Consider the following 12,431-nt stretch of genomic DNA (forward strand, 5'->3'; position numbering starts at 1 on the left):
ACACAAGGTGAGCTGGGCGATTAGTGCTGTCAGGTCTTCCTTGCCCAGGATATACCAGGGGACTGAACTGCAGCCAGACAGGTGGATGGGAAACCAGAGCTGTCTAGTATCCCTCTGCACTGACTACCTAGGAGATGCCAGGCGACTGACCACCCACCAGTCGCAGGGCTGGTTGTTTGGGCGAAGGAGGTTTCATCCCTGCTTTCTCTCTGACTCGTTCTCCTCCTTGTTCTAGCCACCTGCCCACGCCCACGTGATGCCCTCCTTCACCACCATCAACATCAACCACCTCATGCACTGGCCTCCGGAGGTGGAGGAGGAGGAGGACCCCGGCTCGCCTTGCCTGGAAGGGAAGGAATGCGAGAGGTTTTTTTGCTGCATCGAGGACTGTCAGACAGGGACCTGGCGGGAGGGCCGCATCCGCATTCACATCTCCCGCCTGGACTCCTACTCCCGGGTTTTCTTCCCCACTGCCTTCCTGCTCTTCAACATCGTGTACTGGATCGCCTATCTCTATCTCTAGCTCTCCCCCGCCTTGTGCTGAAATAAACCAGACGCCAGCAGGATTTGCAAAAAAGGAAAAAGGGAAACGGTGTCGCTTCTCATTTTAGTCCTCAGCGGATTTGGCCCTGGCCTGATCTTACCTCCTTCTTGCCATTCTAGGTAGAAAAAAAAAACACAGCCAGTCTCTGATGCAAAGTAGTTCGTCCCCCCATGGGAAATTTCCTTGTGAACATTTCCGATTTCCATCAGAAATACAAAGCTGAACGCTTTCTCCATATACCCAAATAATTCCATGGAAAGTGCCGATGAAAGACAAAAAAAAAAAATCATTTTTGCAGGAAATCAAATCAATGTCCTGATCAACTCTATTCCTGAGCCAATTTCCACAGGCATAGACCCTAGTGTAGAGCCACAGAAAAATCCACAAGGGCTGCATGTGGGGTGGGAGGAAGAAAATGGCTGCATCCTCCCCTCCAAAATACAGATGGCACAGGCCAGAAAGGATGCACGGCCATAGACAGGGGATGGGGATGGACCAGCGCTTCCCCCAGCAGTTGGTTCCTATGGAGCTCCCACTGTTGCGGTGCCCTGCAGTAGCAGACAATACCAAAAGACAGGGGATAGGGACTTGCCCTGATACTTTTCAGGCTATGAAGCATGGCATTTGTAAAGTTTTCAATGAGTCTGTGAGGATCCATCTGCTGTGCAAATACCACATTTGCAAAGGGCCCAGGTACATCAGGGTTGCATTCTGTAGATGGGATTTCAGCTACTTTGCGTACTGTGAGCAGATCCTGCCAAGCCATTTTTGAAAGTTGCTATTAATCAAGCGGTAGAATAGTGGCGAGTAACCTGGTTTCATCGCACTGTTGCACCCTAATAGAACACCCATTTACACGGATTAGAATTTTTTTAATGTTTTCTACATTTTTCCAAATATGTTGATTTTGCTTGCAACACAAAATACACCACGCTCGCTTGCTAGTTGATTACAAATATGAGCACTGTAAAAAAAATCTTTAAAAAAGGGAGCAGTATTTTACAGATTCCCTCGCACAATTTCTGGAGTGCAATCCCGTTATCCTGAAAGAGCAACGTAGGCCTTGTCTGCACTGAGGAATAAGGCTGAATTCATGGAGGTTGATTTTTTTTTTTAGCACCTGATTTTGTAATGTTGAAGGTGCATGTCCCCACTGTGCTCAGGGGTTTGATGCCGTGCATCCGCAGAAGGGTGGATGCCATCGACTTTGACAATGATGCTTTGTGGGTAGCTATCCCACAGTTCCTACTGCTCCTTTGCATTCTGAGTGATGCTCCCAGTGCCTGATGGGATCAAACAGTGCAGCAGGTGGTTCTGGGTACATGTCATCAGTAACCAACCATGCACTCATCTCCTCCCTGCCCCGCCCCCCGCCGCTTGAAAGCAACACCAGTCGTTTTGCTCCCATTTTCCCCTGTGCAGACGTCATAGCAGGGTAAGCATGCAACCCAGCATGGAACCTGCTGAGTAGCAAAGCTCTATGGCAATTCGAGCAAACATCTCGTGCCTTATGCTGCAGTGTGTCCAGCGCCTCACTGAGTCCTGCCGTATGGAGGAAGAATCTGAGGACGCCATGAACAGATTCTTTCGTGACGCACTTGAGATAAAGGACTGGCAGATGCTGGCGGCAGTCGATCGTATTGACACCGTCGAACACTGGTTCTGGTGCCGTGAGACAAGCACAGCCTGGTGGGACCACACACTGTTGCAGCGATGGGACCATTGGCAGTGGCTGCAAAACTTTCATATGCATAAGGCCACTTTCATGGAAGTTTGTGAATTACTTTCCCCCACCCTCAAGTGCAGCAATCCCAGAATGAGAACCGCACTGACAGTGAAGAAGCCAGTGGCAATAGCCCTGTGGATGCTTGCCATGCCTGACAGTTATCAGTCAGCTGGGGAATCAATTCGGAGTGGGTAAATCTATAGTGGGGGCTGCTGTGATCCAAGCAGCCAAGGCGATCAATACTTTCTGCTGGGAAGGGTACTATCTCTGGGAAACGTGCGGAATCTAGCAGATGGCTTTGCCGCGATGGGGTTCCCTAACTGAGATAAGGCGATGGCTGGAATTCACATCCCTATCTTGGCCCCTGACCCATCTTGCCGAAGAGAACATAAACCACGGGGTGGTTTCTGGATGGTGTTACAAGCACTGGTGGAACACAAGGGCTGTTTCACTGACATCATCGTGGGATGCTCAGGAAAGGTGCATGACGCAGGCACCTTTAGGAACTCTGGTCTCTTTAGAAAGCTGCGAACTGGAAATTACTTCCCAGACCAGAAAACTAACATCAGAGGCATTAAAATGCCAATAGTGATCCTTGCAGACCCAGCCTACCCCCTTGCTCCCGTGGCTCATGAAGTCGTATTCAGGCAGACCGGCCTGCGGTAAGGAGCAGTTCAGCTACAGGCTAAGCAAAAGCTTTTGGACGTTTCAAAGGAAGTTTTCACAGTTTGTTGACTACGTTAGAGCTCAGCAAAAGCAACTTTCCCATTGTTGTGGCAGCCGTCTGTGTGCTCCATAATATCTGTGAAAGCAAGAGGGAACTTTTTATGCCAGGGTGGGGATTGGGGAGGTTGAGACAGAACCACCTAGTCACTAATTATGAGCAGCCAGACACAAGGGCAATAAGGCGAGTACAGGGAGGTGCACTGCCGATCAGAGAGGCTTTGAAAACAGCTTTGTGCCTGACCAGACAGCGACATGACTGTCATGCATGTTGTTCTTAACAAGGTGCCCTCTGCACTAAGTGTGCTTGCCTGCAAACCCTCCCCATGTAACACAAGCAATAAAGATACAGCTGTTGAGAAATCATTGGCTTTTATTTAATGAGCTCAAGGAAGAAGGACTGAAGAGGAGTTTGGGGTGGAGGGGGGAGAAGGGGAAGTGTCCCTTGTTCAGCAATCTCACAGGTGTGAGAAGGACAGCCTCTTGTTGTGGGGCACATCCCTGGGGCTTGAATGTAAGGTTGCTCTTAACTCTCCTCCCCACACACATGTTCTAGGGCTCCTGGTATGGAATTTGGTATGGAGGGAATGTGGGTTACTAATGTCCAGAGGGGGTTCCTGTGCTCTGGCAGTTGTGTGAGTCCACCATATGCACCATCAGACTTGCCATGGCCGTCAAGACTTTCTCCTCTGTCTCCACTTAGAGTTACCTGATCGCTTCTCTGTCCTCATGCTCCCTCATCTCCTGCAGCAGTGTTTTCCTCCACTCACTCAATTGCTCCATGTCCAAGTGGACAGATTGCATTTCCTCACTGAACATGTCACCCCCTACTACACTTTTGCCTGTGCAGCTGTGCTAGGTGAACAGCTGGAAGAGCGGGACCTGGGGGAGTGTGCAGCAGGCTCGCTGTTGCACCTGCTGTAAAGAAAAGTAAAGGGCAAACTTTTGGATAAAGGAGATACCTTGTGGCACATAGAGCCTAATATCTGTAGCAGACAGGAATGTCTGTTCAAGAAAATTGTGATATGTTATATACAAGGCCAGTATTATGCTTTTAAGTGGCCACTATGCAGCAGGAGAGATCTGGGAGCAGCTGAACTTGGTTTGGTGGTAAGGGGCAGGTCAGAACTTTCTCTTATGCTTCTGCTTTGAAAGCATGTGCAGCACAATGCTTGCAAATAGCAGCTGGCCGGCATGTGCTCACTCTCTCTCTCTCTCTCTCTTTTTCACACACGCACACACACACACACACACACACACACACCTACACCTGTGTGCTGGGGGAGTGCAACTTTCCCTTCCTGCAGGAGCCTGCAGGAGCTCCGTCTCCGGAGGGCAGGCATGGCGGCATGGCAGGGGCTCAAGCCAATCTTCATTGGGGAGGAGCAAGCAAAGTTTTACTGCTATGGTAGCGTCAATAGCTTCCCCGGCTTCATCCACATTGCCATGCATGATATCAGTTTTCTCCGACTCACACCGAATAATAAGGAATGTTTGTGGACTGAATGTGGCCAGAAATGTGGACCTTGTGCTGTAGTGGCACCAGACCACTTCCTGCTGGCTTGATGTGGAAAGGTGTCCTACCATGGAGGACAGAATAAGGCAGCTTTCCCAGAAACCTTGTGAGAAGGATGAAAGAGTTCCTCAATGAGAGCTTTATGGAGATGTGCAGGGAGGATTCCCAGGCCGTCTCCAGACACATTAACAAACAGTTCTGGGGAGCCCCTCTGTTGGCCGCCTCAGGTCACACCCAGTGGCCTTCACCCACCTGGAGCACGATAAAAAATGTGAACTCTCCAGAAATGCCCTCTCAGTCATCAGGGCCGGGCAGCGAGATGTCCTGGGTGGAGGAGATTGTCTCCAAAGTTGGTGTTCCTGGCTGTTGGTGAGATCAGATGCTCCACTCGCCTGATGACCATTCTCCTTCTCCACCTCTTCCTCATCCACTCTGTCCTCCATGCTGCTGCCAGAATAGTCTCTTGGGAGGAATCCAAGCTGGCTAGGGACGCTGGTCAGGTCCCCCCCTTCATAGAAGTGGCATGTTTGAGGCACTGACCCAAACCATCCATTTCCTTCCTTTGTGTTCTGGTGCCCCTGCCTCAGCCCCTTTATTTTCACAAAGAGCTGCTGGGCGTCCCCGGCATATCCTTTCTCGACCATGCCCTGTGTGATCTTGGCATAGATATCAGCAGTTCTTCTGCGGCTTCATAGTTCTGTCTGAAACGATTCCTCTCCCCACATAGCAATGAGTTCCAGGATCTCCTGCACTCTCCATGGTGATCGTTCGCAGCCCTGGCCAGTCATGATCAGGTGTACTGCTGAAGTGGGATGCCTGCTCTGAGGTCTACTCGCCATACTGGCCACACAGGAAATGACATTCAAATTTTCCTGGGGCTTTCCTGTACACCTGGAGAGCAGCAGAGTTGAAAGTCCTGGCCAGAGAGGTCACAGTGAGGCTTTCTGAAAGTCGATGCTCTTGGCTTCTTGTCCCAAAGTGCTGTGTTTGCACTACCCGAAAGTCAAGCACACAAGGTCCAAATTATCATTATTCCTCGTGAAAAGCAGGAGTACCCAAATCTACTTTAAAGGCCCTTAAAGTCGATGGATTGAGCTCGGTGGATGCATTGTTTAGAAAATCAGCCTAATGTGGTTAAATTAAACTGAAACTCCTAATGTAGACCAGGCCTTACAAATGCAGAATTAGTTTGGGGTTGTTTGTTTGTTTTTCATTTACTTTTACACATAACTGCTCTCAGAAACAAAACCATGTAAAACTTTAACACCTAGAAGTCCTTTCAGTCCTACTTCCTGTACAGCAAATTGCTAAGATGAACACGTATGTTTACACCTAGGGGAGATGCTGCTGCCTGCTTCTTGTTTACAATGTTATCTGGCAGTGAGGACAGGCCTCCGCATGGTATGGTTGTAATATAAAGTGATCCCTGTACACTTTGTATTCTGTGTTGTAACTGAAATTAATATATTTGAAAATGTAACAAAACATCCAAACTATGGATAATAAATTTAATTAGTATTCTAATATTCTTTAACAGTGCAATTAAAACAGTGGTTAATCATGACTTTTCTTGAGCTAGTTATTTATTTTCACCTGAATCGCCTGTGTTAACAGCCCTACCCCTAACATTGGTCCCCTAAAGCAGAACCAATACAAATTCTGAGCTGGTCTACACTACAAATAAAACGAAGTGTGATCCTGGTTTTGCTGCTCTCAGTCTGTGAATAGTGTTTGATTCCACAAATCATCCCATTGAAACCAATGGGCTTCTCATGGACTGAGGAACTACTCAACCTGAGTATGAGTGGCAGAATCAGGCCCTGCTAAATGTCAGACAAAAAACACACAAGGTCCTTCGACGGCCCTTGCAGAGCACACAATTTTTTTTTTTTTAATCTCTAGGATTCAGAAAGAAAACGTAAGCTGTAAGAAGATTTAGGAGATGGACAAGGCTCCATGCACTCTCTGACATGCCCAACCCCTTTTCTACTAAGGCTGTGTCTTCACTGAGCAGAAGATCAATGTTGCCACAATTGATCTGCCGAAGTTTGATTTAGTGAGTCTAGTTAAGACTCACTAAATCGAACTCAGAGGGCGTCCTTAACAGCATCCATTACTCCTGCTTCTGCGAGGAGTAAAGGAAGCCAATATGAACGTTTGCTCCCGTCGGCTTTCCACTGTGGAGACAGCAGGGAAACATGAAACAAGTTATGTTGATTCCAACTACGTAATTAACATAGCTAGAGTGGCATATCTTGAGTCAATGTTGCCTTTTAGTGAAGGCCTACCCTGTGTGGCATCCAGGAGTGGGAGGAACAATTCAGTAACATCTGCAAGTACCAGATCTGCTATGCTGAGCAGCCTTTTGCCAGGTCAAGCATTGCTCCTGGGCTGCCATAGAACTTGCATGGCCATGCAACATGGCCATGCAACATGGAGAAGGGTGCAGTGAGGATTGCGGAAATACATTGTTCAATGCTAATCAGGAAGAGTAGCGGAAGAGCACAGACCTGGATCCTCCACTGATGTAAATTGGTGCTGTCCCGTTTATACCAGCTGAGCGCCTGTCCTACAGTTCAGTTTGCTGAAAATGACTTCCCATTCATATTCGCTTACTGCGTAAATTAAAACAAAAACCTTTTATAAAGAGCATGTTTTAGAAATAACTGTCACTTTAAAGGCTTGTCGCAAGAAGAAAGACAACTCCTGCAGGGCGAGTAGATAGGAACGGTTGGATTACAGGACAGCTAACAGGGCCACCAGGGGTATATATTCTTAGAGAGCAAATCTGATCTGGTTTAAAGATGGATTTTTGACACTGTTGAATGTTATCTGAATAATGATATGTCATGTTTAATTAATTCATAAATATACCCTTACCTTGCTTCCAGGGGAACCAAAGAGAGTCTAATTAAAGCTACAATAGTACACCATTTGGCTAAGTATAACCTAATAGGGTCAAACCTGCGCTGCTTCTGGAAGGGAAAATTATGCCCATCTAACTTGTTAGAGTTCTTTGAAATGCTGAATAAATCAGTAGATAAAGGCTTCCCGGCAGACTTAATTTTCTCAAGCTTTTGAGAAGATGGAGCAGAATTACCGAGGATGGTAGGGGCTTCTAATGAGAAGACATTAATATAGGAAAAGGAAGTCTAGGAAAAGAATAAAAATAGCTGTCTGACAATGACGTCTACTGGGGTGTAGACCCGTCTCCTAAGGGAATAGGGTGAAGTCTCATTGGACATAGTAAAATCAGCAATGTAGTCCAGGGTAAGTTTGGGTAACCTGCGTTTGCCCACTTCTCATTTGGGGAGTCTGGAGATTAGGTTAGGTTAGTTCACTCACTTCTTTTTTACCATAGTGATAGAGATGTAGCCGTTTTAGTCTGGTGGAACTGAAACAAAAAACAGGACTATGTAGCACTATAAAGACGAACAAGATGGTTTATTAGGTGATGAGCTTTCGTGGGCCAGGCCCACTTCCTCAGCTCACTTCCTTTGATTTGAGGAAGTGGGTCTGGCCCACGAAAGCTCATCACCTAATAAACCATCTTGTTAGTCTTTAAAGTGCTACATAGTCCTGTTTCTTTTTTACCACTGCACTTTTTTACCACTGAATAAAACTGACGGGACATGGTCAGAGACTGATATACGGTATAAATCGGTGCTGTCCTGCACTAGATAGATCTTCTGCTATCACTAATTTCTATGATCCCCTTAGGGGTTATTCCAGCAAATAAACCATAGAATCATACAACCCTAGAACACTAGAACTGGAAGGAACCTCGAAAGGTCATCAAGTTCGGTCCCCTGCCCTCAAGGCAGGACCAAGCCCCATCTAAATGATCCCTGACAGATGTCTATCCAACCTGCTCTTCAATATCTCCCTTTCTTTTCCAGATGAAGACAAATATCAGCATTCATTGTGAGTTTCTTGCTTTCTACCCTAACCTATGATATTCCAGGATCTAACTTTTTATTTTAAAATGGGAAGGTTGCTGACTTTTTTTGTCCTTGTTTGCTGTCCATACAAGCCGAACCGAGATGCTGAGCAAACAACACCCCAGACTAACGACTGTACTGAAGCCATGACTCCCGTATCCCTCTTCTATGCATTTTCTTTGAAAAAAGTTCATTTCCCGTTTCACAGCTTCTCACTCCTGTCTCCTCCCCCCACAGATACGCTGTCTAATGGAAGAGCTGGAGATTGTAAGCCCTTTGGGGCAGGGACTGACTCTTACGATGTATTGGTACAGTCCCTAGCACACTGGGGCTGTGATCCCGGCTGGGGGGGAAGGGTTGACGTAGTGGGGATTGTGTACACGCTCTTCACTTTGTGATGTGGTGGGTGATTCCTATTGTCCTGTTCTGTTGTAACGCTGTGTGTATGTGTGCACTGTGTCCAGCTGAGGATGGGAATGGTGGGTGTGGCTCTCACTAAGGGGAGGCTGTCCTGGAACCTGAGCCTAGGTGGGGAGAGCAACCAGGTGACACCTTGCCCAGGAAGCTGAACAAAGGAGGGGGCGGAGCTGTCTGCGGGCTGAAGGATGAGTTGCTGTGTGCTAACAACAAGTCTGTGCTATGCTGTGTCCCTGTCAACGAATAACCCGTGTGTTTTACTTGCTGGCTGAGCCTCACACCTGACTGCAATGGGAGTGCAGGGCCCGGTGACTCCCCAGCACTCCGTGAAAGGGGGTCTTTGGTGTTCACTGTAAATATACATATTAAACAGCATTAATAACCATCTGCGTGGATGAAAGCTGTTCCCTGTCCTGCTAATGTGGATGGAAAAAAATGTTCAAACATCCAGGGAATCTGAATACAACACACAAAAACCCTTTTATCCCAGTGCAACCTAGTCTTATTTTTACCATGTGGATAAGCCAAATTGTATCCCTCGCATGCGGCAAAACTTAGCATATGACATTTTGCCACCAGAAAAGGTGGTGTTTTCAGAACTGAGATTTTCCCATGGCAAAACGTTCATTTTCACTAAATTGTCTGATTTTCCAAGCAAAGCGACAACTGTTTCAAATCAGTACTTCTTTTTGTTTCACAGCGCTTTGAAATAAAAAGGAAAAAATGTTGCTTAAATATGTTGCGTTCATTTCATTTTGAAACAAAATAACGGAAATCTTCCAAGTGGACATTTCCAAGCCAAAAATGTTCAGAATTTTTTTCCTTTGGGGACCATTGGATGGTTTGCTCCAATCTAATACGCAAAACAACTTGAGTGCGTCACCATTGTCCCTCGCAAGGAAAATTCCATTTTCCAAACAGCTGTTTGAAAAGCACTCTATCCGGGGTTGTGCTTTTAGCTTCTAGGACAAGAGCCTACCGGAACAATCCCAAAACTCTTCCCTGCGTTTAGGATGGCTGCTGTTGATCATACTGTGTACAGCACAGAACATTAATTGTTTTAGTAATTCATCACTTTGTGAGAGAGGAACTGTCCAATTCCCCAGTCGCTCAACATCCAACCCAGCCTCCCAATCTGGCAGCTTGTATGACCCCTTTTCCCCTTCCACTGTCAGCCCCTTTACATACTTTTCTGTCTGTATCAACTTCCCACCTCCACAAACAAAGCTCCAATCTCCTACCTTCCCTAGAGCATCACTAGAAATGCCCAGGTTGGCCTGCTAGTCCACATCATTGTCATGCAGGAGAAACTTTTGTGTTTTTTACCTAGGGGATCTGCAAGTCACAGAAGGAAAAAAAAGCAAGATTAAAATAAACATAAGAACGGCCATACAGGGTCAGACCAAGGGTCCATCTAGCCCAGTATCCCGTCTTCGAACAGTAGCCAATGCCAGATGCCCCAGAGGGAGGGAACACAACAGATAATCATCACATGACCCCTCTCCTGTCATCCATTTCCAGACAAACAGAAGCCAGGGACACCATTCCTACCCATCCTAACCTCCATGAATTTATCTAGCTCTTTTCTGAAGCCTGTTAAAGCCCTAGTCTTCACAACCTCCTCTGGCAAGGAGTTCCACAGGTTGACTGTGCGCTGCATGAAGAAACACTTCCTTTTGTTTGTTTTAAACCTGCTATGTATTAATTTCATTTGGAGACACCTTGTTCTTATATTATGGGAAGTTTAAGAAAACATCCAAACTTTACATAGACGCCAAACCTAAAGGATAAAACACTAGTGTAAGACTTTTGGGTGTGTTTTCTCCTGCAGCACTGGGGGAGTATCACCTGACAGTCATAGAGTGACACCTCTGCCCAGCTTTGTGTTGCCCGTTCTTGTGCCCTCAAGGTCACCAATGAGATGTGGATGTGCAGCGTTTGTGGTGTGATCGTTGGCTTCAAGCATGTGCACCAAATCAGAGCAGATCCTACAAAGGTAGAAAGAAAAACGTTCCCTCCAAGTCTTTTCCATTGTATGCATGCATGGGTTTTCTCACAGGCCTTGCAGAGCCGGGATGAAGCTCAGAGCCTGGCTTCTGCCTAGGGAAAAGCTGGCAAATTTCCCAGCGAGAGGGCTGCCAGGCAGTGACCCAAGGGGGCACCGAAGTCAGTTGCTCATGCTAGCCTGGAGGAGAAAAAGGAGCCGAGAGAGGGAAAATATGCTGCTGTAATTAGTGACACTGACTGAGGTTTGTCTTTCCAGATGTCAGTTATTAAACCTCACAAAGACACAACAAGGGGATAATCAAGGAAAGGGGAAGCGGGGCATTGCTCTGATCTACGAGGCCTTGTCCGTTCGTTCATTTGTTTTCCCTCTGGGTTTCTTCCTCCCTTTGTTCAGGCTGCTTAGGGGGTTTCTGAAACGTCACCATGGATTTCAGTCTCCTCTTGGACAGACATAGGACACATTCACTTCCCAATGGTCAAGCTCTGAACAGCTTGACACTAGGCCCTTGTGGTCACCATGGAAACCATTAGGTCTCCAAAGCAGCCAGCAAGGTTTGAGCTATAAAGACGTTGGGGTTTTAATGGGATTCCGCCCCCCCCCCCAATTAAGAGCTGGAGGCGGAGTTACTCTTTCTCCGAAGCACCGCTCCGCTGAGGCAAACGGCTCTGTAAAAACAATCCCCGTGTGGGGTTCTAGGCTGGCTCACAGTGACGCCAGATGAAATCTGCACAGTAAAAAAAAACCCGGCCTAAGTCCCCGCCCAGCGAAACCAGGCCTGGGACCTGAGAGTCAAGCTGGGCTCTTTCCACGTCACCAGCAAGGAAGATTCCACAGTCGACGTATTTAACTGCTGGTGGTGCAGATGCGGAGAGAGATGCCGACGCGTTCTCCCTTCACAGTGCCAGCTCTGTCAGGACAACAGGAGGGAATGTATTCCCAGCCAGGAGATGCCAGCTCACGCAACGCCAGAAGCACGCCACGGGCAGGCCGGCTGCGTAAGAAGGGGATGCCCTTAGCATCACTTTTCAGAACAGAGCCACACTTCGGCTACGTCTACACTACGAGTTTTCTCGGCAAAAAATATTCTAATGAGGGGTTCATTTGCATGAGTCGTGAGCTCATTTGCACATTTTCTGCCGATCCGTTTTTGCACAAAAACAAGCAATGTGTACTTTTTCTTTTTGCGCAAAAAACCCTTTTCCCGCAAGATCCTTATGCCCCAAAAAAGGAGGTATACTTGCAGGAAAAGGGGGGTTTTGTGCAAAAAGAAAATGTTCACACTGCTTGTTTTTGCGCAAAAATCCCTAGCATGAAAATATGCAAATGAAATGGTGACTTATGCAAATACATTCCTCATTAGCATATTTTTGGCTGAGAAAATTCATAGTGTAGGCGTAGCCTTCAAGGGAATGTCTTACTCAGGCATCAGAGGAGCTACTGCACGTGGCTTTACTGTGACAGGGCTGGGAGCGGAAGTGGTGTAAAATCACATGCTCTTGGACCCCATTCAGGGAGTCTTTCTCCTCAGTTCTGCATTTGTTTGGTGGGCACCTTTC

The 12,431-nt window shown here is 47.1% G+C and overlaps 1 protein-coding gene across 1 annotated transcript in view; it reads left to right on the top strand.

Annotated features, from left to right (window-relative positions):
* Positions 1-6,057, top strand: part of LOC102455925 (gamma-aminobutyric acid receptor subunit gamma-4) — a 74,852-nt gene extending 68,795 nt beyond the window's left edge. Inside the window, exon 9 of the mRNA XM_006136293.4 lies at positions 236-6,057. Coding sequence (XP_006136355.1) covers positions 236-523 — 288 coding nt within the window. The 3' untranslated portion in view covers positions 524-6,057. The remainder of the gene's footprint in view (positions 1-235) is intronic.
* Positions 6,058-12,431: the final 6,374 nt, after the last annotated feature.

Source organism: Pelodiscus sinensis, chromosome 13, assembly GCF_049634645.1.
Source record: "Pelodiscus sinensis isolate JC-2024 chromosome 13, ASM4963464v1, whole genome shotgun sequence".
NCBI classification, from domain to species: Eukaryota; Metazoa; Chordata; order Testudines; family Trionychidae; genus Pelodiscus; species Pelodiscus sinensis.